Here is a 26760-nt window from a genome sequence, read left to right on the forward strand (position 1 = left end):
TCTGTGAACTAGCAATTTGAGGAAGAAATCCATTAATGGTTACTTATACTACATTTTCCTAAACTGAAAAAAAGTTCGGCATCCTAGCGTATCATTGGTGCCTAAATTTGGAAACTATGGTGATGTCGCCAGGTTCTACGGACCTTCTTTGATGCGAGATTTCTGGAGTAATCAGTGAGTTTGTTTGGGCTATGGGTGAGAGCCAGGTGACTGAGAGGTGCTCAGGAAAGAAATGTGTCAGAAGAAGGAATTTACAGCAGTTTTTATTTATTAGTAAGCTATATGAATAGTTTCCCTGGTATTTTTGTAACATTTGTTGCTGCTGTTTTAGTTTACTGTACACTGCTAAGATATATTTTTGTATATTAAGTGGTATACAAATGGTGTAAATAAATAAAATATCCTTCCCAGGTTTGGAAGAATACTTCCCGCTGCCATTAGTATAATTATGCTAGTAAGAAAAAATGTAACTCAGAAGGAAAAATATAGTTTGTTTTCTATTTTAAGTACATATATAGTTGTGGCAGTATAAGCAGTCTTCATAGGTGGGGCAGAGTCTTGTCCTAGTAAACAACTGCATATTCCAGATTAAAGGTGTGAATATTTATTTCACTGGAAAGCTGCTGCAAAATGACATAATAAATTATACACTCTAAGCACAAAACAGCACCATTAAAACACACACTGCGCCTTCTTTTGCAATCTAAAATCTACTTTCTACAAAATGAGCAGCAGACATAATGAAATTCGAGATCTTACTGTGTGTAAATCTTACACACAAGTGTTGCATTTCTTGCCAATTTCAGCAGTTCTATTAGGAGATGACCAATTCAAATAAATCCAAAGCAATTACTTAATAGCCTGCTTTATTAAGAAGTTCACACAGTACTCAAAATAATCTTGAAGAAGTAAATTTTAGAAAAACAAATTAGGTTCCTTATTACATGTCATTGTTCCAAAAGCCTCTCTTCATCCCAAGGGGTCACTGTAGCAGAAAGAGATTAAATTTTCAAAATGCACGTCAGTCTCTTAAGACTTCAAATTCTGGTAAAAAGCCAAATCCTTTTACATGTGAAGTACTGGAAACAGTGCTTCCTCTTAGCCAACAGGCCAAGAGAGAATGCTTAGCTTGCATCTGTGGGATCTAAACTGCAACAATGAAATACAAACCTTGTAAGTGTTTAGGCTCCATCTTCTTACAAGCTCCAGCTTTTCCATGGCTGGGTTCTTCGCCTCCTCTGCTAGCACAACTGGTCCACTTTTCTGCTGCATTCTTAGATTGCCTGTTTAGAAACCAGATGTAAATAGGCATGCTGAAGTGTGCTACTTAAACAGAAGGCTGCAAAGTAAAGTATTTCCCACTTCATTCTGAAGTGAATAGCACACTAATCTCTGTGTTAATATTATGGTGAACCTTAAAGAAAAAGATTGCTTGGGTATTTGGATTTAAGTTACAATAGTCAGTAATTTGGAGATCTTAATTAAGAAGCTTTAAAATACTCTGACAAAAATTATCTAATATGAACAGGATATTAGAAAATGCTACAAAGCAGACTCAATTAATTACTGCATTTGCCAGCTGTTGCATTGTTCACAGTATGAAATTGCGATACTGATGAATTAACAATTCTCTCAGCATGTGGAAAATATGCAGTATCTTGTATTTTCACTAAAGGCATATGTTGCAGTAAAGCTTATGAAGACTGCCTCTTTTAAACATCTGCATAGCAGTTATGGTTACAAGCCTACACACATTTAACTGGATGCCAGTCTTGCTGAACTCTATGGGAATTGTTTCAGAGTTGAGAGGAACAAGATCAAGTCACAAGAGGACATCTACACGACATAGTAACTATGCCATCTCACTTTTAAAAAGATATGCAGACAGAATTAACTTCCCTATAACTAATATACATACATTCAGATAGATAGATAATTAATAAATAAATAAATAAATAAATAAATAGTTAGCTAGCTAGCTAGCTCTGGCAGTTAAATGCCTGTACAGCATACTTGAGTGCTGCTCACTGTTGTCAAGGGAAAAGGCATTCTTCCTTCCAACCCCATCTTACTTCTGTAGCCCCCCCCCCCCCATTACTTAAGAATGCTTCAAAAATATTTCCAGTATGGCCACCATGTGAGCTGTGGTGAACCTAGGATGTGCCTACCATGTGTTTGCATGTGATGCATCACCCCTTCAGATGTTTTATGTTCAGAAGACATGTGTGAAGAATCACACAGTGCTTCTAAAGTGACTCTAGTGATGACTACAACAAATACACTGCAAGGTAGAGGAGAGAAAGCAGCCACATTACAGTTTCATCAACCAGAGAGCATTTTCAGTGCACCATATTCCAAATCAGAATCATTATCCCAAATTCATGCAATGATTCAGTTAGGCATCTCAAACATTTTGAAATTATTTTTTACCATGACCTTCAAAATCAAGAGAGCAGTGGAACCCAGCCATAAGTAGAAGTTAGTAAAAGAATTGCAAGCAAGGCTGTGAATTTTAAAATGTTACCATCAGCGTTCTACATTTTGTGGTATTGAACTGCAGATAGGGAATGCATAAAGTCTGCTCTTTTTACAAACACCCACCAAAAACAAGCACAGAATTGTTGGAAAACATTCCAAATTGCAACATATGCCTCACCTATACCAGTTCTATGATATGTTCTTTCGCAGCAATACTCCTAGCTAACATAAAAAATAATATGTGTGGCATTGCAGCTTGCTAGTACAAAGATGAACTGTCAGGATGGTGTTGACTCCCACAGATGATGTTATTTTATTATACAGGATAGAGCATGTTGAGAAGAAGCACACCAGCTCCTGCAATTCTAAAAGCTGCAACCTGAGATGTTTGCTATGTGAAAGCTAACAATCCAGTAGGAACATGTTTGGGCTATGATCTATCAACAACTAATAGCAACTTTAGGAAGGTATCAATTCATTTGATTTCTACAAATGATCCAGCAGAGCCACAAGCAAGCAGATTTTAAATTGCTGTAAATCAAAGTATTATCAATTCATTCTAAGTGGCTCATACAATTACTTGATAGCAAGTACTTTCTATAACCTTTAAAATATGTTCACAATACCAACCATGCATGGATCTAGTTTTTAAAAAGCTAAAACATGAAGGCCTCAGGTACATTTAGAGATTTCAGTGCTGATCACTGGCACATACTCTGAACTTTATCACACCTAAAGTAATGTCTGCACAATACCCTACACACAAAAGCCTTCCCCAAACTGATGTCCTAAATGGGTTTGGGGCTAAACTGCCATCAGCCCCAGCTAGCATGGTCAATGTCTAGGAATGATGGGAGTTGTCCAAAACATCTGGATGGCACCTGGATGGGGGAGGCTGCCTTATACAATAGGCCTGGGAAATACTCTACCCTTTCAGAGCGAAGTACCAACACTAGACTAACTTGATCAAAGCCAAGCAGTCCATGGTATAGCCTTGGAAATTATATATTCCTGTTATAATGGCGAACTAATGGAACACTACTACCACTACAAGAAAAAAACTGCAGTAGCAAGGTCATTCCTCAAATCATTCTCCTGATGATAATATTTGTTTGATCATGTTTAATAGTAAAGATAGTATGCAGAAAGAAAAATGCACTGGTTACTATGCCAAGTGACAGAACCAAGAAAAAGCAGCTGTTATGCTTAGCAATAGCAAGTAAAGGAATCATAACGAATTATCTGCTAACTTGGGAGTTAGTATTGTATCAGCAAGAATGTTATCTGCTTAAACCTCTGAATACCTTTCGGCATAATTAAATCACTCCCTTGTTCAGCCAGTCTGCTAGCAGCTGCACTGCTAGGAGATACAACAGGTGACATGGGTAATGACGAGGGACCTGAAAACGGGACATACACCATGAAAATCCATCCTTATTGGATCAACACATTACATGTACACAAATACTGGAGAAACAAACTGAAACTTGTAAGTCAACATTTCAGGTTAGGGCTGCTTTGAAACAGAGGCAGCTCCATTACGGGGGCTGCTCCACAGGGCAAGCCCTTTTGTGTATACTGACCATTTATTTATCTCACCACCACCACCATGAACTAGCCTTTAGAACTCAGCAGTTTCTTCATGTACAAATTCACTGAATGAATTGCGAATAGACATATTCTTCGGCTGAAGTGTTGTTGTTTTTTACATACAAATGAGTGGCAATGAATACTACATAGAATATCTTTCTTGTCATTAATATATTCGTAGTAAATATTCTTAGTTCATCAGTAATAACTTACCTTGGAATGGTCCAGCTTCAATGATTCCCTCTTTGGTACTGTCGAAGCCATGCGATGTAATTTGGGTTTCAGACAGACCAAGTCCAGCTGGTATTGAGTGCTTCAAGTCCTTAGAAATGTTTGAATAAAAAGGGAAATCCATGTAAAGATCCCAGATAAAGGAACTTGTAGGCATTATAACAACCTATCAAGCTCCTCTATAACAAGGCATTTGACAGCCTAGAATCTAGTTTATGGTGTCATGAGATTCTATTATGATGACTTAACACAGTACAGCTTTGCAGTCTGCATCATACATTTCACTTATATTTGTGAACCAGGTGCTATATACCAGGTATGTCCAACTGGTAGATCAATCCCTGGATGATTGTGGTAGATCGCGGTGGATCGCGGGATTCCTATAGATCGATGGTAGTGATAAGCAATGGAGTGCAAGTTCCCGCCCCCTGCTGCTCTTTTCCTTTTTTTGTCAAATGGGTATTTTACAACGAGTTAGAAAACAAAAGTAGTTGTTATCGCTGCATCGTTGTTGTAGGTGAGCGGTGTCCCCCTACCCCAATAAATCTAACATGCTTTGCTATCCCTCCCTAAAAGAAGCTCAACAACTTTAGCTTCGCCCCCCCCCCTCCCAAAAAGGTCAACTTTGGCTCTACTGGGAGTAGATCGCAGTCTCTTGGGAGTTGGACATGCCTGCTATATACCAATGGTTTACAAGGACAAAGTGGTTTCTACTAGGAACGTGGAGAGGGCAATATAACTTGTGGTCTAGAATGCACCTTGACTGGGTCAATATAGTACTTATATTCAATTTCTTTTTTTTTTTTTGCAAACTTCTTTTTATTTTTCATCAGAAAGAAAAAATAAAATAAAATAAACACTCACAAATCATCATACAAATATTTACAGTATTACATAAACTCCGCCGAGTTTTTTGGACTTCCTTCCTTCTTTACTCTGGTTTTCTAATTTTACATCGTTCCTTCGCTTTACCATCTTTTATACATGTTTTGTTTTCTTATTATAGTTATATCTCTTTCCATATTTTTGTTCTGCTGCAAGATTACTATCAAACCTGTAAGTGCCTTCAAATTTTATATTCTTTCATATAATTTATAAATTTGCTCCATTCCATTTGCTTATATTCAATTTCTTTCCGAAGGGATTTTGCTTTGACTTCAAGTATCCCTCTGCCATTTGGAAGGCTTAAGAATGAGACAAGTACTATCAAGTTCAATGCACTACATTCTAAATAAATATGTTTAGGACATTTAGGACAGGGTTTTATAATTTCTGCCTAAGAGAAGATCTCTTTAAGTTTGGGATACCTTACATACAGAAGCCACTTCTTGCAATAGTTTACTCAACTAGCCAAATTTGGTGAATACAGTTATGAGATGATAATAAAATATAATAGTTTCTAGCAAAAAGTTTTCTATTATCATTGTCCTCATCAATAAACTGTGCAAGCCCTAACAGTATGTTACGAAAATGTGTGGTATCAAGCACAACTAGTGCCACACAAGTCCCCAGGGCTCCGTTCAGAACCAACCTGGTTCTGATATAGCATGAATTAAAGCTTAGACAAGAATTTGGATCCCACTGCTTCTTCCCCCCAATTTAACCTGGTAAAGAAGGGGACAGCAGATGCCTCAGACTTCGAGTTTTCACACAGGAAACTACATTTCCTATGCTTCTCAGTGACAACAAAGGGAATGGCTGGTATGCCCAGGTCCTAAGCCTAAGGTATCTACTGTTGTCAGTCCTCCAGGCAACTGACCCACAGTTATGGGAAGGTTTGAGAAAGAGGACCTGGGAGCAAGGGCATATGGCAGTGAATTGAGAAATTACAAAATGAACACAAACATCAGAGATTTGTATCAAATTCAGAAGGTATTTGAAATGGTTAAAAAACCCAACTTCCTCCATTCCCCAAATTTGGAACTATTTTACCTTTAAAACAATTAAAAAGTTTTTCAGTAGTTTACATTTAGATATTATAGCAGGCTATAGTTAGATGTTGCGAGAACAAGCCCTTAGAAACTTCAGACTTACATGCTTCTGCTTTCCTCTTCAATCCTTATTTGCAGCAAACTATAGCTTGAAATTTTATACATACAAGTATCTGAACCGATAAACTATGGTTCATGACTTGTTGGTTAATCAAAATAGGAAATGGTTTCATGTGGATTTACAAACCTCAATACAGTGGTACCTCGGGTTAAGTACGCTTCAGATTAAGAACTCCACTTAAGAACAGAAATCATACTCTGGCGGTGCAGCGGCAGCAGGAGGTCCCATTAGCTAAAGTGGTGCTTCAGGTCAAGTACGGACCTCTGGAACGAATTAATTATTTAACCTGAGGTACCACTGTATAAACAATTATGGTGAAACAAGAACCCACTCTAGTTGTGATTGCAATTTGTTTTAAACTGTTTTCAATGTTGTATTTTACACTGTGCTGACCAATCCTAGGACCTCATGGTGAAAAGCAAATAAATAAATAAATAAATAAAACAGAAATTTAAAGGAGATAAGCATCTCTAGCCCAGGGTTTGCCATGGTAGCAATGGCATTGGCAGGTCTGTGGTATATTAGTGTAGCTAAGATTTTCTCAACATAATGACTTTTAATGGCTGAGTAGTTCAAGAAATACTACGCTACAGTAAAATGAGGATACAGTCAAACCTCGGTTGTCGAACATAATCCATTCTGGAAGAGTGTTCGACTTCCGAAACGTTTGACAACCGAGGAGTCGCTTCCAGTTAGTTGCAAGAGCTTCTTAAAATCAAGCGGAAGCCACGTCGGATGTTCAGGTTCTGAAAAATGTTTGAAAACCAGAGCATTTACTTCCTGGTTTTCGACATTTGGGAGCTGAAACATTTGAAAACGGAGCTGTTCAAGAACCGAGGTTTGACTGTATAAATGAATCCCACAGCTGCATCCTAATTCATCCACAATCATACACCAGGGCTGAAGTCATAGAAGTCTGTGAGTCCAGGCTTCTCACTGCATGTATTCTGCTTTCATATTCAAAGTCAGAAACTTACAGAAATAAGGAAAGTTGCAAAGGCAGCATTCTGCCACCCAGCAGTATGGCAGAGTTAAGAGAAGCAGTAACACCCTGCTACATTTCCCAGCATTGAATATGCTGATCAACTAAGTAGGATTTTTGTATTCCCCCCCCCCTTTTTTGCCAGCAATACAATATTCATTTCAGTTGACTAGCAATCACTGCCCTGACTGGTGGGATAGGCACTGATTTCCTTTGGTATGGATGCTTATTTCTACAATAAAACTATGTGTGGTTTGGGGTTTGTTAGGTTTTTTTTAAAGGGAGGGAGGAGGGAGCGTGTGCTGACTTAAGTATGGTGTTCCCCTCAGCCCTGGTTAATTCCCTTAAATATCCTCAACGAGATTTGACAAAGATATGACCAGATTTGCTTTTCAGTGGCTTTCTCAACTTTATTCCCAGATACAAATCTCTGTTTCCTGAATCATTCTGTTACTTGCCCATTCTGCTAATGATCTATAGAAGTATGCTGCTCTGTGGGACCTCTGCACAATATTCCTCCCGACATTCACTCTCACCCCCTTACCACACCCAACTTCTGGCAGTTCTGAAACATTTTCTTCTTTTCAACTAAGTGCCAAAGTCTTATAGCAATGAACAAACACCAGGGATTAAGGCTTTAATCTGTAATCAAGAGATTCAGCCTCTATTGAGAAAGGTTGTCAGCATTAGTTTCAAAACCACAATGTTAATGACCATAATAGGCACAAGAAACCATGCCAAAAGCCTACCCATATCTCAATTTTGAGCTTGATGCCTTAAAATGTTTTTAAAAAACATGTGTAGCTTCTGTAACTTTATAGACAACTCTCTCACCAACATTTTGCGACTTTAATGTAATTCACTGGCAACTCTTTGAAATGCAGAGTTGACAATGAAATATCCACAAAGAAACATAAAACTGAATGATGCCTATCCCCAGCTGCCTATAGCTTTAACTGTTATTAATATGGGTGACCGGACCAACAGGCTGGAAGCCAAATGGTCCAAGCTAACCCAAACAAACACCTATATAACTACATATAGGCTACCCTCTATAACGTATCCCCCCCATTCATCCCATCTCTAACTCTAACTCCCCTTCTCCCACATCATATGTCGGCACAACACTCTAGGTTTGATAGACAATGTAAGGGTAGATACACACAGGATAACCCAGACAGGTTGGCAGCAAAACAACACATACAATAAAATCAGAAATTCTTTCCAGTAGCACCTTAGAGACCAACTGAGTTTGTTCCTGGTATGAGCTTTCGTGTGCATGCACACTTCTTCAGATACCATGGGCTGTGCCCACAAAATGTTTGTAGAATCATCTGCTGCCTCCTACTTTTACAGAGGCAGCAGATGATTCTACAAACATTTTGTGGGCACAGCCAACCAGCCAGGTATAAAACATAAGATTTTTTCCAAGTCTGAAAGAGATTATCCCTCAAACCACACATCCTATACCAGAGCAGCCCCTAGTGGACACAAAAGTATGTTACAATTTCATTTTATTTTACTCATGCAGTGTTTATTTTACAATAGTAAATCCGTATTTAAAAACACTCAAAGAATAGGGCATTTCAGCTGGCAAGAATATTTCACTTAACAATGTCAGCCTTGTAAATAAACCAACAAAAGTTGCTAGCCTGCTTATGGATAATTTTAACAGGAGCACGATAGTTTTACATATCCAGAATATACACACCATATTTGTAGGTCTCCTGCAGCCAGAAAAAGGTGCTCTTTGCAAAAAGGAGTAACACAGAAAACATTCTAAGAAAGTTAAAAATAATTAACTCCAAAGAAAGCATGCAAAACAAGGACACATTAGCAAAAGATTTATACACCCTCAGCACTGATTTTCATCACTTATTACTTTGATCAGCCTCTCCATGGCCACCTAGACAAACCTTTTTTCATCCTCCCCATCAATAACAAACCTTCAGAATTCAGGCTGCAACTCCATACTCACTTACATGGGAGTCCCACTGAAGTCAGTGGGGGCTTACTTCTGAGCAGACATTTAGGACTGTCGCTACACTCTGCTATCCTGTCATTTACAGTTATCCCACCACCACATGCTCCCACAACTCCCCTATCACTCTCAGCGAAGAAAGCAATACTTAGATATTCTTCTTCCTCCTGTTCTCTCAAATCACTGCAGCTACATTAATTGCCTGGTTCACAAAGCAGTTAAGACAGAATCCTCAAGTTCAATCTGACACAGCATCATGATCCCATCAATTAGTATCAATGGAATGCTATTTCAAATAGCAATCATAATCAACGGGTTGCTGGAGGGAGGTGGCAACACATTCCTACTTTGCTTGCAAAACATGCTGGTCCCGTGAGTCTGGTGCTAGAAGGGAGGTGTTTGTGGGTGGGTGGTGGCTGAAGCATGTAGCTCTTGCTCTCCTCCCCACCCCTTTGTGGCTTGAGGTTGGGAAGCCTCGTGCCTCATGTACTTGCAGGCACATATTCTCATCCTGCCTGTATTAACAAGCCCTACTTATCCAAGCAAAAATCCTGGTCACCACAACTTGATAGAAATGAAGTATTTTTCAAGTCCCAGAAAGCTAATGTTTCAAAATACAACTAAAGTTGGAGTCAACAGGGAGGGAATAACCTGAATACCTATAGTCTAGCAGTCTAATACGTTCTCAGATTCTCTGATATATTCACCTGGATATTGGACTTTCCTTATTCCCAACAATCAGGACAAATTGTACTCTAGAAAATATTAAATGAAATCTACTAATAACTTTAACTGCAAGAAATTAAAACATTACAGCATCTTACTCTTCTATGTTTTATTACTTTTATGGAGTTATTTACAACATATTTTGTGATTTGAAAGGATAAAATCTATAGTCATCTCTAGACAAAAGGCTGACAAGCCTTCTCCAAGCAGGAGAACATTAGACTAATCTAGGCAATACTTTCCCCCTATAATTTGCTTGCTCCAGGCATTAATCTAATTTGATTATTGGTAAAATGCTCAGGGATTTAATTTACACTATATTTTTATCATTATTATTATTATTAATTAATATTAATATATGTGTTGCCCAATGCAAAATGCCACTAGGCAACTTACAGTACCACAAATTCTGTTTTTTAAAGCAAAAATCATTTTTAGAGCAAAAATAGTTTTTTTAAAAAAACTAATAGCAATAGCAAAACCCCACTTTGAGCTGATCTAAATATGTGTGAATTCATCATTCAAAATGTAACACTCCCCATGAAAAAATATTAAGCCACTAGCTGAGAAAATATATTAAACTCAAACACTAAAAACCATTGCTATTATACATATTGTTAAACTGCTTAGTTATGCCTCATACCCTGTTATAGTTGTGCTCATGTGTATCTTCAAGTTCTCCATTACTTGTCACAGAAATCTCTGCTGCTGAATTTTTTGGAGATTCTTCAGCCATTGAACACTCCTATAGTTTGAAGAGAAATATGTTGAGTGTTATAAAATGATATTAATATTAAATGTTTAGCTATTTCGCTAAACTACCACATTTCACTGAACCACAAAGAGGATATTTGCAGATCCCAACACACTGATCCTATGAGACATAGCTTGTTAAATTATTCAGTTTCCTAAACAAAAAGCAAGTAGTAGATCAAGTACCCTTTGTTCAGGTCAGTCTGCTCCCACCCCAGTGCTAGACACACATAAAAACTGATGGCCCACACAGGACCTTCTGCCTAGTCACAGTACATTAAATATTCCTGACACTTAACATTACCAAACAGCATAATATTTATATTTACTTTGGTACATGACAACCCTTTTCAGTTATCAAAAGATGCTCACAGAAGGACTTAAGAGAACTGCATCACATATGAGTCATCTGCCTCTTGTTGTGCAGCCTCAAATATTAATGCCTGTAAGGCTGATGAGTGCATCTGATCAAGCCAGGTAAAACTCTGGTTTGCCCAGTTTCTCTCTAGTGTACATAAGACTAAGACCAACCAACGGCTGTTCACTTACCTCCTATGGTGTTCCCAAATGAACACTGGAGTATTATAATATCTTATATATTTAATCTGAGTAGATGTACAATTTTGATACTGTAAACAGCTGAATAAGTAGTTTACAGGCAAATTGTTTCCTCTTTCACACATCTGCAATTTTATTAGTCAAAACTCATGTAACTATGGCATCTGTTTTTATAAGGTACTGAAAGCAGATCAAAAGGCTAATGAACACGTGTATGCTAATACGAAAACTTTAGCTCATCTTTGCAAAATGGCATATGCCCCACGGGCTTGTGTATCTCTCTGCATCTTCTGGGTTTTATTAGATTGTGGAAGGACCTAACGAAGAGTCCACATGACTATGTGGCAAAAGCCTGAAGCAATCAAGTCACCACAGAGTACACAATGCATAGTGAACAGTGCTGAAAGTGCTAAGACTAGCTGGATTAGTTAAACCAGGTAAGGGTAAACTGTAAATTACAATTTATGACATATTGTAATAGTCATCCAAGCAGACCTGCCTTGCTACAGACCAGGTCGCATCAATCAAATGTAGCATTCAGTTCAATGGCATGGTTTGCACGTCACATTGAACCATAGTTTTAACCCAACTATGGTTTGATGTATGCTGCTTAATAGTTCCCAAGGCACTCCCCTCTGTGGCTTCTACTAGTCTGTTCACCTGATGCTGAACCACGATTTCATAATATATGCTAACAAAATCCTTACCTACTATAGTCTGTTTCAAATCCCCAGTTGGCTATGAAGCTCTCTATGTGACCTTGGGCCATCCATAGTCTCTCAGCCTAATCAGACAGCAGGGAGAACCATGTATGCCACCTTGAGCTCCTTATAGAATCACAGAATTGTAGAGTTGGAAGGGATCCCAAGGATCATCTAGTCCAACCCCCTGACATTCAGGAATCCTGCCCACAGAAAAGTTGGAATATAAATGCAATAAATAAATAAATCTTTTCTGTTTTCTGGCAGTAGACAGACTGTAGAAAGAAGGCTATCAGTTATGTACTTCTCTCTTTGATTGTATGTCTCCTGAATAAAATCCACCTGCCAACAACATGCAATCCTATATTCATGCTAGGGAATAAGGTATTATTGCATCACTTTTCATAGGTGTAACACTTTTCCCATGATGTAATCAAAAGCATTGCTCTATGCAAAAAAAAAAAAAAATCAATAAAAAGTTTCTCAATACAAGTTAAAAGACACTTCATAAAACTTTAGTACACGCTATAAAATCTACAATGTATTATACGACTGTGGAGGTAGGTACAAGTAGCCTTTGAGCCTACAGCTATATAATTCAGCACAATAGCACCATGTTCTAAAATTTAAGAAGCCTAAACACAAAATGCCCAAAATCACATAAGTCAGGTCAAAATTTAACCAGCTATGATTATTTTAAAGATTTTTACATCACTAGTCTTGCTTAGGGTTGTGTTCCCTGCTTTCTCAAAGCCAAAGGGAGACACCACCAAATTGTACTGAAGTCTGACTCAATATAAAAACTTACCCACGGCACATTCCTATGTAGCCTGCAGTCTCCTCATCCCCCTCCATATACTTTTAATCTGGTCTGCAACACATGTGCTATCTGTGAGGGATGGCAGGTAAGCTTAATGGAGACAGATTGCTCTGCCCCTCCTTTGGTAGTTTCTGAGGTGGCTGCAGAGGAAGGGGTTTATCTTCCTCAGCAGTGAGCATGGAAGCTGAGTGAACTTCTGGAAGAAGGAATGAGTGTCCTACCCTTCCTATCACATCTCACTTTGTTTCTGGTGGACTGCACTATGCAGAGCTTGCCATAGTACCAGGGATACAAGCACAACTGACACAGCAACAACTGGATATAATCACCTGAAAGTGGCCTGGAGCATTCTTCACCAGTTGTAGCTGTTCAAGGACAGACTTAAGAGCAGGATTTGGCCATTTTCTTGTGCTCCACATCTTAATAGGACACTTTGCAAGAAGTTACTCAAGCACCAAATAAGCTTCTTACCCGAAAAGGGGAAACTGTGCCCTTACAACAAAAGCTGAAACTGTAATAGTCTCTCAAATTTGGGATGAGACTAGGCAATGTTTTCAATTTCAAAATAACTGGTAGCCAAAGATCCATATTATGAGGGTGCAAACATCCGAGATGGGTATGCTATCTCCCCTGTCTTCTACCTGGCCGACTGTATGCTTTTCAGCTAGAGCTTGCCAAAGAATAGCAGTGGGCGCAAGTGGAGGTTTGTGTGTGTGTGTGTGGGGGGGGTTATTCTGAGATTTGATGTACCAGGGCATAGTGATGAAAGACATATCAAACCATTTAGCATCTGTGATTCTATCTTATTATTATTTTTCTATAAACACACAAGAATCTGGATCAATATGTTCACAGAGGTCTGTCATGTGTATCTTTCCTGAAAAAGCACCCGGTGGCCCCAACCACCAAAAAACCTGTGGGGACAAAAATGAGGCTAAGGGAGAAAAACACTTGCAAGGTTATCTATAAAATCCTCATTGTTCCTATGCTCTGACAGAATGCTTTGCTGTTTAATAGGGCAATACAAAATCAAATGTAACAATTAATTTGTTTTCAGTTAATCATGTTTTGAATTTGACAAATAATATTCTGTTATAATCAAGAACAATTAAAACAGAGATTGGTTCAATTTTCCCCTCAGTCTGAGCCTGTTACTGGATTGGTTGATTTTAATTAGCTACAACCACTTGTATCATCCAATCACCTCAGAGTCAGACTGGAGTTCTTCTGGAGCCTGGTGAAGTTCATCAACAGATTCTGGATTCTTGCTGTTTTCTGACATATCTGAAAGTGAAATAAGTTGAGCATGCATTGAGTTCTCCTAAGTAACTAAATTATGTGCTTTAAGGAAGTTCCTTCAAGATATTTACAAACCTTTCCAACTACAGTGGTACCTCGGGTTGCGGACACGATCCGTTCAGGCGTGCCATTTGCACCCCGAATAGTCCGCAACGCGAGCAGTGATATCGCGCTTCTGTGCATGTGCGACCTGTGCAGAACGCTTCTGTGCATGCGCAGACCACACGGAGCGTTCGTAACCCGCACCATTCACAACCCGCAGTGAACGCAGCACGAGGTACGACTGTATATGTATCCAAATTCAGTACACTTTTCATTAACTAGCAGAAGTTATCATGAAATGTAAATTACTTTTACTCTCTTCCATAACACAAGGGACAGAACAACAAGAGAATAGTTTAGGGCTCCCTCAGCTAAAATAGAACTACTAATTAAAAAAAATACAAATGTTCCCAAGCAATCTAAAAATGAATTACTATTAGTTCTACCTATAGATCAAAATGCTGAGACTAACACAAGGAACTCAAGGTCACAATGCTGTATACCAGCACCCGAGAACCTTTTTCAGTACTGTATTAGATATCCACAACAACATTTTAGATACAGGTACCATATTTTTTGCTCCATAAGACACACTTTTTTCCTCCTAAAAAGTAAGGGGAAATGTCTGTGCGTCTTATGGAGCGAATGCATGGTCCCTGGAGCCAAATTGCCCAGGGAGGAAAGGCAGATCCTGCTTTTTCTGTTTTAGAAAGAGCTAAAGGCTAACAAGAGGGAAAGAGAGTGTTGAAAAGAACCAGCTCAACAGCTGATTGCAGGAGATCTGGGAGGGAGATAAGGGAGCTAGCTCCCTTCCTGCCCCGCCCAGGCCCTTTGCATAGTAGTTCCTTTGCAAGGGCTGAGGATCCTGGGAAATTGAGTTTTTCAGCCATTTGGGGCTTTCTGTTACTTTTCCTCTTGCTTTCTATTACCTACTTGCTGATGCTTACTGGTTTGCTTTCTTCTTGCTTCCTATTACCTACTGGTGCTTACTGGTTTGTACTGGTTTGCTTTCCTCTTGCTTTCTATTACTTGCTGGTGCTTACTGGTCTGTACTGGTTTGTACTGGTGCTTACTGGTTTGTACTGGTTTACTTTCCTCTTGCTTCCTATTGCTTGCTGGTGCGTACTGGTTTGTACTGGTGCTTACTGGTCTGTACTGGTTTGTACTGGTTCGCTTTCCTCTTGCTTCCTATTGCTTGCTGGTGCGTACTGGTTTCTACTGGTGCTTACTGGTCTGTACTGGTTTGTACTGGTTTGTACTGGTTCATGTTCCTCTTGCTTCCTATTGCTTGCTGGTGCGTACTGGTTTCTACTGGTGCTTACTGGTCTGTACTGGTTTGTACTGGTGCTTACTGGTTTCTACTGGTTTGCGTTCCTCTTGCTTCCTATTGCTTGCTGGTGCGTACTGGTTTCTACTGGTGCTTACTGGTCTGTACTGGTTTGTACTGGTGCTTACTGGTTTGTACTGGTTTGTGTTCCTCTTGCTTCCTATTGCTTGCTGGTGCGTACTGGTTTGTACTGGTGCTTACTGGTCTGTACTGGTTTCTACTGGTGCTTACTGGTTTATACTGGTTTGTGTTCCTCTTGCTTCCTATTGCTTGCTGGTGCGTACTGGTTTCTACTGGTGCTTACTGGTCTGTACTGGTTTCTACTGGTGCTTACTGGTTTATACTGGTTTGTGTTCCTCTTGCTTCCTATTGCTTCCTATTGCTTGCTGGTGCGTACTGGTTTGTACTGGTGCTTACTGGTCTGTACTGGTTTGTACTGGTGCTTACTGGTCTGTACTGGTGCTTACTGGTTTGTACTGGTTTACTTTCCTCTTGCTTCCTATTGCTTGCTGGTGCGTACTGGTTTGTACTGGTGCTTACTGGTCTGTACTGGTTTGTACTGGTTCGCTTTCCTCTTGCTTCCTATTGCTTGCTGGTGCGTACTGGTTTCTACTGGTGCTTACTGGTCTGTACTGGTTTGTACTGGTGCTTACTGGTTTCTACTGGTTTGCGTTCCTCTTGCTTCCTATTGCTTGCTGGTGCGTACTGGTTTGTACTGGTGCTTACTGGTCTGTACTGGTTTGTACTGGTGCTTACTGGTTTGTGTTCCTCTTGCTTCCTATTGCTTGCTGGTGCGTACTGGTTTCTACTGGTGCTTACTGGTCTGTACTGGTTTGTACTGGTGCTTACTGGTTTATACTGGTTCGTGTTCCTCTTGCTTCCTATTGCTTGCTGCTGCGTACTGGTTTGTACTGGTGCTTACTGGTCTTTACTGGTTTGTACTGGTGCTTACTGGTTTATACTGGTTTGTGTTCCTCTTGCTTCCTATTGCTTGCTGGTGCATACTGGTTTGTACTGGTGCTTACTGGTCTGTACTGGTTTGTACTGGTGCTTACTGGTTTATACTGGTTCGTGTTCCTCTCGCTTCCTATTGCTTGCTGGTGCGTACTGGTTTCTACTGGTGCTTACTGGTCTGTACTGGTTTGTACTGGTGCTTACTGGTTTATACTGGTTTGTGTTCCTCTTGCTTCCTATTGCTTGCTGGTGCGTACTGGTTTCTACTGGTGCTTACTGGTCTGTACTGGTGCTTACTGGTTTGTACTGGTTTGCTTTCCTCTTGCTTCCTATTACTTGCTGGTGCATACTGGCTTCTACTGGTGCTTACTGGTCTGTGCTGGTGCTTACTGTTTTGTAAGCAATGCTTTTCCCCCTTTGCAAAAGCTGCACAAATCTGAACTGATCCTTTGCAAAAAAAAAAGCTGTAAAACTTTGAGCTGATTCTCAAAAAAACCATGGGTTTTAGAGGAGGAAAACCAGAAAAATATTTTTTCCCTTGTTTCCTCCTCTAAAAACGAGGTGCGCCCTATGGTCCGAAGCGTCCTATGGAGCGAAAAATACGGTAATTTACAACTTGTGCACATTTAACCCTAACCCTGCCCCTGCTCCGTTTCCGGGGTCAAAATCTGCATACACATCAGCAGTCACACCCCAATCAAACCTGCATAGCCTCATGACTATCAATTAGGAACTGAAACAGGGAAATCTAAAAACTGGACAGTACTTTCTTCATAATAAGGGACTTTTTTAGGTTTGCAGAAATGTATTTAGTTGTAAGGGGGGGAAGCCCCCAGAAGAACCTAATCCTTAATTTCCAGGACCTATAGAATACTGAAGGCAGTTGAGATACAGAATGTTGAGTGTTACTGGGGGAAAAGGGAAATTGTTCTGGGCGAGCTTGTAACACCTCTCAACATTCTATAATTGGGATTAATTAGGGGGATTAAGGTCAAAGAGAAGATTGTCATGAGGTTAAAATAAAGCTCTTCTCCAAACTATACAGGGAGGTTTCAGGTGAAGGAAACCTCTTTCCCTCTCCAGAAACCTCCCCCCTCCCCGGTTTTTAGTGATGGATAGATCAGTCCACTTGTGACCTGGGTCAATTTTACATACATTTACTCTTAAGTATAGTCAGTCCTATCTCCACATTAATCTGATTTTAAAAATATTCATATTTAAGTACTGTATGAATTTTATCTCAATGTACATATTCCTAAACTTTCTATCCTAAAACACATTTTTAAACACATGCTGGTACATTTTGAACCGGGAAATGTACTGCAAAATTATGTTCCAATTCATGTTTAAGCCTGGGAGATATGAATTAGGTCATCTCCTTTAAAAATACATAGTCTTCATCTCTACCACTCTGATACACAGCAAATTGATCAGGTTTGTTGATGATAGTCCACCCAAATCTTTTAGCATTATACAGCACAAGAGGAAAATGTTACAGGAAGGTGGAAAAGAAAGAAAGAAGTATTCCTTTATGCCGCAATTTACAATCCTCTTCATACAAACTCTGACTAGTGCTACAGTATAAGGCTCATGTTCCAGAACAATTAGATCCCTAAACAAGAATACAGTGGACACTCGGGTTGCGAATACGATCCGTGCGGGAGGTGCACCCGCAACGCCGCGTCTGCACATGCGTGGGTCGCGATTTGGTGCTTCTGCGCATGCACAAAGCATGATTTAGCGCCTCTGTGCATGCGCCGAAACCCGGAAGTAACCCGTTCCGGTACTTCTGGGTTTGGCACGGAGCGCAACCCAAAAACGCATAACCTGCAGCGTTCGCAACATGAGGTATGACTGTAATCTTCTGGGGGTTGCAGAAGACTATGCTGCATACTATACTTTCTTATTTAATATATGCATGCTCTCACTTTTCCTGATTAAAAACCCTCCCCTAAACCTAAGTTTTCCTATTTCCCTGCCAAAACTGAATGCTGAACAAACAAAACACTCTGCAGGAAGGTTATAGAGGGGAGCAGGAAGACTGACTGCTGATGACTTCAGTGTCTATTTACAACTAAACTCAAGAGACCTAGAGCATCTAAAGCAGGCTTCCTCAAACTCTGCCCTCCAGATGTTTTGAGACTACAATTCCCATCATCCCGGACCACTGGTCCTGCTAGCTAGGGATCATGGGAGTTGTAGGCCAAAAACATCTGGAGGGCGGAGTTTGAGGAAGCCTGATCTAAAGGCACTATCCAACAAAGGCTACAACCCTAGCCATGTCTTTTTTGAAGTAAGTTCACTGAATTCAATGGGGGTTACATATAGGCATGTGAGGTTAGGATTCCAACCTTAGCTGTACTCAAGAGTAGACCCACTAAAAGCAGTGGACCTGTCCACTGCAGGAATCATCATTTCAACACTATAACCAATTTAGAATGTTTTATTTATACTGTATCTAATTAAGAGTATTTCCATCACATTACTACATTACCTAGCATACAAGAACACGCTGAACGTAAGATAGTGAAACTGAATCACATGGATTACATTACACTGATGTACGTCTTGCTATATTACCATAGCCAAAAGGCAACACTTAAAACTCTTCAAACCTTTAACAACTTTTAAATGCCATTTTAAGTATATAAACTCACCCGCTAAAAAAGAAGTTAATATTGGCACACTAGAATTAGCAGATATTGCACTATGCACTTGAAGCACTTCAGAAACTTGAAAGAACATATAACTGTTAAATATTATTAGTCTCAAGGAACAACACTAGTCCCCTTTCTTTTCAGATATGCAGGCTGCTGGAAAGCCCACACTGTCTCACCCCATATTCAGCTCTTACTCTTTGCTGCTGCTGTTGAAGACTCAGACCATATGGTCTTACCATTCTAGACCTCTTTAAACTCACTGCCCCTTTCTCTCTCTTCTTCCGTCAATTCAGAAAATATACACTGAACTTTAAAAAACCCCAAAAAAACAGTGGATGCTCGGGTTGCGAACGTGATCTGTGCAGGAGGAACGTTCGCAACCCGCAGCGTATGCAACCCACAGCACCACTTCTGCGCATGCCGCAATTCAGTGCTTCTGCGCATGCACGAGCGCCAAAACCCGAAAGTAACCCATTCCGGTACTTCCGGGTTCAGCACGAGCGCAACCCGAGAAACTGTAACCCACAGCGTTCGCAACATGAGGTATGACTGTACAATAAAAATCAGGTCTTGGTCAAAGACTTTTACTTTATGTGTAAAGGGGACATTATAAACTTGAATTAACACTAATATTAAACAAACTCTTTCACTTCATAATGAATGGCATTGTGTCAATCGTAGTAGAGAAAGTGGAGAGAATTTTCAACAAGCGGAAGTAGTTACCATTAATCGCTGTGCTTCCTAGGACTGAGGAAGTTAAGCAAAGTTCACTGCAAATTAGTATGTTTAACAGTGTGGTTTTACATGATGCCTTTCTAAGCTGTCAAAAACCCACAAATACACAAGTGGTAAACAGAAAATTAAACGTGCAGGGAAGGCTTCCAGTAAGTTCAACTATCCAAGTAAATTTTTTTGGAAGCATTTCTTTCACAGTTAGCACCAGCCTGCATCTAACTAGTATGGTCAGAGGTGGATTTAAGAGAGTGTGCTTGGTTCAACTAAGCTGGGTGCCAAGCCGAGAAGGTGCCACAGGGGAAACCACAACAATGACTTAGAATGGAAGGCGAGAGTCAAGGGGGTGCTGAATTTTGGCGTTGCACAGGGCACCTCTGAAATTTGAAAACCCAAAGTCTGCCTCTTGTGGGATGTAATATCAGTAGGTAGACAGAAACAGGATTTTGCAGGTGAGCATACATGAAGTGTTGACTTGGCCATGTTACACCACCCATCAAACAGTTCATGCAGCCTGCCACATCCAAGTTTTCATTTAGGTTATGCTGAAACTCTTAATGTAGCAGTCAAGTCTCATCTGTTCATTGTCTTAAAGAAGCACCTGAGTATCTTATCTTAGGTTGGATTAAGATTTGGTATATGCCTCTTCCCATCACTTCCCTGTAAAACTCCCCTTCCTTGTCAGTGGCTGTAAAAGGAGAACACCTAACCCATGGGTAGGCAAACTAAGGCCCGGGGGCCGGATCAGGCCCAATCGCCTTCTAAATCTGGCCCGCAGACGGTCCGGGAATCAGCGTGCTTTTACATGACTAGAATGTGTCCTTTTATTTCAAATGCATCTCTTGGTTATTTGTGGGGCCTGCTTGGTGTTTTTACATGAGTAGAATGTGTGCTTTTATTTCAAATGCATCTCTGGGTTATTTGTGGGGCATAGGAATTCATTCATATATTTTTTTCAAAATATAGTCTGGCCCTCCACAAGGTCTGAAGGACAGTGAACCGGCTCCCTGCTGAAAAAGTTTGCTGAACCCTGATAACCTCTTGGCACAGGAACAAATAAAAATCTCACTACCTGCCATGCCGAATCACAATTTGTGGACCTGTAATCACAATTGAGCAATCTAAAAATATTCCAGTTCTTTTACCAGAAATCTCAGAACTATGTCATATTATGAATCATTATGATCCCATAATATATGCATGCTATAAAACCCCCAACAATTTCCTTCAATAAAACAATACCGTAATGGCAGAAGGTAGACTATATATATGTCATTACTTCCTTTTTAAACTAGCTGCCTAGTTTTTATTTATTTTTAAAAGTTACACTCTGGGTCTCAAATATAGGTTTTATTTGGTTCTGTTGTTTCTGCTTTTTATTTTTATTTTTTATTTTTATGAGCATATTTTAATACTGTGTGTTGCTTTGGGGGCTTTCCAAAAAGTTGCCTAAGGTTTTAAAGAAAAACACTGGTAGCAACTGCTGCTCCTTGTAGCATGTTATTAAGCATAAAACTGTAAGAACTTACAAATATATATACTGTATGGCAAACATCATGGAATTAAAGCAGAAATACAACACAGAATTAGGTGCATGCTTGTGATTAGCCTTGTGTTTAAAATGATTGCCTGTTTGCCACAGGAAAACATATCCTACTGTACAATAAAGCTGTCTTAAGGAACGATAAGCTATGAACTCCACATAAAACTGAAAGGAGAAGCATGCATGGGGCAGATGGGGGAGTACCGGTAAATTCTTTGGCAAATCCTCCAAGTTCTAGTCATCTATAAAACCAGAAAAGCCACAATTCCAGAAAGAGTTGGTACAATACGCACAGAATAGTGTACTCTGCTAAATGAATGCTGCGGTATAAAAAGTGCAAGAAGAGACGAGTACATTATTCAACTAAGCAGCAGCCACATTTGTGCATCTAACTGTATTTTGAATGTACCTGCAGAAACCATTCCATGTCTGTTTCCTATGGGTGACTATTTTCTAGCCTGACCATCAGCTTCACCTACTGACTTTAGAGAAGTCACTTCCACCCTAACAATCTTTAAGAACTGATCCAATATTAAATTCATTCATTAGAAGACATAACTATTCAAGTTTTAAATCCCAGACAGTACTGAACTACAAGTTCCACTTCACAACTAAAAACACTACCTTTCATGTATAACTCATCCAAATGGCTGGGAGTCATGGATTCTGGGGAGGCAGTGCAGAAATAAAGAGTGCATGGCCAGAATACAACCCCTGAGCAAAAACAAAGCAGCGGCAACTTCACTTTTGGAAGTTAAAGGCTAAATAAAGTGAGAAAGAGAAGAAAACCAAAAAGGGCGTTTTTTTCATGAGCAGGTTTGTATTTCTCCGCTGAACACAAGAACTTCCTCCTGGGCACAAACACATCAGCTTTACACCTGCCTTTTGCCCCACCCTCCAAGAGATAGAGACCAGGAACCCTGAGTACGCAACAGGATCTCCTTACCGACAGGCCTCCCAAGCGGATTTGTTACCTAACAGGCGAAGGTTTGCGAGGCGAAACTAATCTTCCCGCATCGTGCCGTTATATTAAAAAAATAAATAAAAATAAAGCAACACCTGTTGAGCCACTGCCTGTCGGGCAGGCTGCAGCGGATAGGAAACGGTCTCTTCCGGGAAAGAGCGAAATGTGTGTAGGGGGGGGACCGGGACGCGCCCTTCCCCATACGTGGCCTAGGCCCCGGCTGAAGCTCCGGGGCCGCAGCAGGAGGCAGGCCAAGAACACCGGCCTGGCGCCGCGGGCGAGGAGGAAGGAGCGGAGTAACGGGAGAGGCGGCAGCGGAACGAGAAGGCTTCGGCGAGGGAGACCATGAAGGCTCCGCGTCGGTCCTGTCTTCAGGGGAGGTGGTTTTTTTTGGGGGGGGGGACGACGACACGGCGCTCATTTCTTTGCCACCCCCCCCCCCGCCCACAGCAGCTACCCACCACACCCTACTTCTCCTCCTCCCTCCCTCACTTGCCTTCAAGCTCGGCTGATTCCAGCTGCTCTCCCCTGCAAAAGCCACGGAAACACAGCCGAGCAGCTTAAACGGAAAGGGCTCGCGAGAAAACGGGCGCCGGTTACTTCAGCCTCTCTCTCTCTCCCTACCCCCCTCCCCGCCCTCCTTCCCTCCCTGAACGGCTGCACCAACCGGAACTGCCTGGCCGGAAGTAGAGCGTCCGCTTGCCGCTCTGTAACCTTCAGAAGGGGCCGCTCTAGGCGGCGGTAGCAGCGAGGGGCCGCTTCCACGTTGCTGTCACCATGGCAACAGCATCCGGGCCTGTCGTGGCGTTTCGCGGTCGGTCCCTCCCCACCCCCCGCTTCTCACCTGCGACAAGCGGGCCATGGCTGCAGACCTAGTAGAAAAAACGGGGAGCTCCTCCGGTTGGGTAGAGCAACCAATGCGCAGAAGTAGAATAGGTTGCCGTGCCCTTTAAGGCTCCTCCACTTCGAATTGCGGCTCGCCAGTGGGAACGGGAAGTGAAGGGTGTGCTCGAAACAAAATGAAAATAAAGAAATTCCTTCCAGGTGCACCTTAGAGACCAACTAAGTTTGTTATTGGTATGAGCTTTCATGTGTGCACGCACACTTGTTCAGATACGAAGGGTGTGTTGTGTGTGGTTTTTCCTTTCCCGCCCTTCCAGAGGACTTAGGTGCATTCAATTGCCTGCGGCAAAAACAAGAAAGAGCCTTGTTTCACCAGGGAACCAGTGGCGTAGAAAGGGAGGGGCAATAGGGGCGGGGCACCCTGGGTTCCAGGGGAGGGGGGGTGACACTCGGTGGCCCCACCCACCACTCCCTGCCGCCCGGCACCTTCTAGACTAGTTAATTGCTTTGCTGCTCACTAGGAGAAACTAGCCTTCTAGTTAATTGCTCTGCTGCGCACTTTTGCCTTAGGCTTCACCCCTGAAGTTGAGGCTCCAGTACTTTGGCCACCTCATGAGAAGAGAAGACTCCCTAGAAAAGACCCTGATGTTGGGAAAGATGGAGGGCACAAGGAGAAGGGGACGACAGAGGATGAGATGGTTGGACAGTGTTCTTGAAGCTACTAACATGAGTTTGGCCAAACTGCGAGAGGCAGTGAAGGATAGGCGTGCCTGGCGTGCTCTGGTCCATGGGGTCACCAAGAGTCGGACACGACTGAACAACAACAACTTCACCCCCACTGGCCTGTGGTCCCAGAAAACTGCTCAGAATAGACAGCAGCCCTTGAGCTGAAATAAGGTTCCCTATCCCTGTGCCAGGCATAGAGTGGGGCGCCAAAGATCCATGTTAAAACCGCTACTGCAACAAATAGACACATCTGTCGGCAGAGCTCTCAAATTAAAGCAGCAGTACTGACAAGTTTTACATATAATACAGATGAAGTTACATTGCACACTTTATTTTGATGTGAGATAGGAAGATTCCTAGTTGGAAAGTACTTAATTCATTAGTCCACATGTTTGAAACTCAGTCTAGAGAAGTTATGGAAAATATTCTCATTGGGCAAAGATACTAGAAGGGCTTGTTTGTGCTCGTTCTGTAGCTGTGTGCTTGTGATATATAAGAATATACCCATGGCATTGCTACTCTAACTCTGTGACGTTTATTTATTAACACAGTGACGTTTATGCCATGAGATCAGGGTACTCATTTGAAAGGCAATCTAATTAAAGCACTTGAGGATAGCGAGGTGACAGAACGAATGTCTCTAGATGCATTTGAGCCTCTGAGGGAGTTTGGGGTATACCATGGCTGAGTCTTCAGATGCTCCCTCACTTCTGCCTGCAGTAAGGAAGAAGAAAAGCTTATCAATCAAGGACAAAATTAGTATAATAGCTGCAATAGAAAGTGGAAAGAAGAAGACAGACATTGCGGAAAGATACGGTATAAAGAAAAACTCCTTGTCCTCCATCATGAAGAACAAAGAGAAAGTCTTAGAAGCCTTTGAATTGTGGCAATTTGACCCTAAAAGAAAAAGGTTAAGGACTGCATTTCATACAGATTTGGAAGAGGCACTAGTGAAGTGGTACAGAATGGTTCGGTGTTCAAATATACCAGTGAATGGGCCGATGCTACGCTTCCAAGCTAATGATTTTGCACAGAAACTTGGACATAACAATTTTAAATGCAGCAATGGCTGGCTAGATCGTTTTAAAGCAAGGTATGGACTGGCATTCAGATCTCAGCCGGTTGTAGCTACTGCTCGTACTACTCGTACCACTACCGCTACCACTACAGAGGATACAGCAACTGCTTGGCACCAAAATATTCTGTCTTACTATTTAAAGGTTTATCAGCCAAATGATATATTTAACATGAAGGAGACAGGATTGTTTTATCAGATGTTACCTAGTCCTACTTTTACATTTAAAGGAGAAACATGCTCCCTGGGAAAATTAGGCAAAGAAAAAGTAACTGTAGTGGTTGGCATAAATATGGATGCTTCAGAAAAACTTCCGTTGCTTGTTATAGGAAAAGACAAAACTCCCTGCTGTTTGCAGGGTGTCACATCACTGCCTGTGGAATATCAGGCAACTACTATGGCACAGATGAATTCAGAGCTGTTTGACCAGTGGGTGAGCAAACTTGACAAGAGATTTCAAATGCAGGAGCGTCACATCATTATTTTTGTGGACTCTTTCCCTTTTCACCCAGAGGTAAGGAATTTGAAGTCTATCAGACTTGTATCCTTTCCTTCTTGCTCACCCTCCAGATTTACAGCTGTGAAACAAAATATCACCAAGAGTCTGAAAGTAAAATACCGGTGCCTTCTTCTCAAGAGATTTGTAGACTGTGTTGAAAGTGGTAAGGAATTCACGCTGACTTTGCTTGATGCAGTTGACATGTTATACCTATGTTGGAGGGCTGTATCTCCAGGGACAGTTGTTAAAAGTCATAGCAAAGAAGGGTTTAGATCACAAACTGGGGAAAACATTGATGAGGACACAGAAACGGAAATTAATTTTGATTTGGCTGCATATGCATTGGCAGCAGGAGTTGAGTTTCCAAAAGGTTTGTCTTTAGAGGAATATGTAGCTTTCAACGATGACTTGATAAATTGTGAAATGACTCCTAACACTGAAATATCACAGGCTAAAGATTGTGCTTCAAGTGGAACTTATGAGAAAGATGAAGGTGATGACTTTCCAGGATGTAAACACCCTTTGCCATCAAAGAAGGAGGCCCTTACTGCTTTAGATACTCTTCGAAGATTTCTTAGACATCAAGATTTGAATGAATCTCTTCATACTTCCTTCACGGTTCTGGAGGACTTTATTCATCTTGCAGCATCTAAATAAGTACTTTAATGGAAACTACTAATTGCTTAGTTCGTTTTAAAAACAACTCTATCATATAGTACAGGCCTATAAAATTTGAGGCCTATTATGTTAAACCCAGCCTATGAGCCATGTATGGTGGATTTTGCTGCCTCCATGGAACTGCAAAAACCCGGAGAGCTGTCAAATGCCCACCACATCTTAGCACATGGCTGGTGGATTGTGTCTGCCTTGGCAGGTCACAAATTGGACAGGCCCAATGAACAATGCAAGATTTTGTGGATTGTGTTGCAATGGTGCTACCCTGATGATCCATAATTCTGTCTATGATCTCAAGTTACAGTTGTATTCTTCTCACCCCAGAAGAATTCAGAGTAGCATTTGAGGCTCACAACAACCCTGTAAAGTAGATTATGGCAAGAGATCGAGATGTACCTTTGTAAGCACTGCTGTATAACAACTAGTTTATGTTAATGAAAGTTATCCTAAAATAGTAGTTTTTCTGTCTGCATTTATTATAGTATTATGATTAGATATTTATACCCCGCCTGATGGGACTCAAAGCAGCTTACAAATATAATGTTTTGT

At 40.9% G+C, this 26760-nt stretch overlaps 2 protein-coding genes across 7 annotated transcripts in view; one reads left to right on the plus strand and one right to left on the minus strand.

Annotated features, from left to right (window-relative positions):
* The window catches only part of ARFIP1 (ADP ribosylation factor interacting protein 1), a 34943-nt gene extending 11913 nt beyond the window's left edge, over positions 1 to 23030 (minus strand). Inside the window, exons 1-6 of one of the 6 annotated variants that reach the window (XM_033159629.1) lie at positions 22890 to 23028; positions 14077 to 14156; positions 10684 to 10785; positions 4282 to 4390; positions 3783 to 3878; positions 1171 to 1283 (exon numbers count right to left, since the gene is read on the minus strand). In XM_033159629.1, coding sequence (XP_033015520.1) covers positions 1171 to 1283; positions 3783 to 3878; positions 4282 to 4390; positions 10684 to 10785; positions 14077 to 14154 — 498 coding nt within the window. In that variant the 5' untranslated portion in view covers positions 14155 to 14156; positions 22890 to 23028. Of the gene's footprint in view, positions 1 to 1170; positions 1284 to 3782; positions 3879 to 4281; positions 4391 to 10683; positions 10788 to 14076; positions 14157 to 22889 lie in introns of those variants that run through there. The other 5 variants (XM_033159628.1, XM_033159630.1, XM_033159631.1 and 2 more) reach the window with 5 other exon arrangements.
* Positions 23031 to 24302: 1272 nt separating this feature from the next.
* Positions 24303 to 26685, plus strand: TIGD4 (tigger transposable element derived 4). Its single transcript, XM_033161180.1, has one exon. It carries the CDS (start codon positions 24643 to 24645, stop codon positions 26191 to 26193), a length of 1551 nt encoding a protein of 516 aa, XP_033017071.1. The 5' UTR covers positions 24303 to 24642; the 3' UTR covers positions 26194 to 26685.
* The last annotated feature ends 75 nt before the right edge of the window (positions 26686 to 26760 follow it).

Source organism: Lacerta agilis, chromosome 9, assembly GCF_009819535.1.
Source record: "Lacerta agilis isolate rLacAgi1 chromosome 9, rLacAgi1.pri, whole genome shotgun sequence".
Lineage (NCBI taxonomy): Eukaryota > Metazoa > Chordata > Lepidosauria > Squamata > Lacertidae > Lacerta > Lacerta agilis.

What these genes read in the sequence shown, in the direction of transcription:
- TIGD4 (XM_033161180.1), top strand. Translation starts at nt 24,643, where the DNA reads ATGGCTGAGTCTTCAGATGCTCCCTCACTTCTGCCTGCAGTAAGGAAG.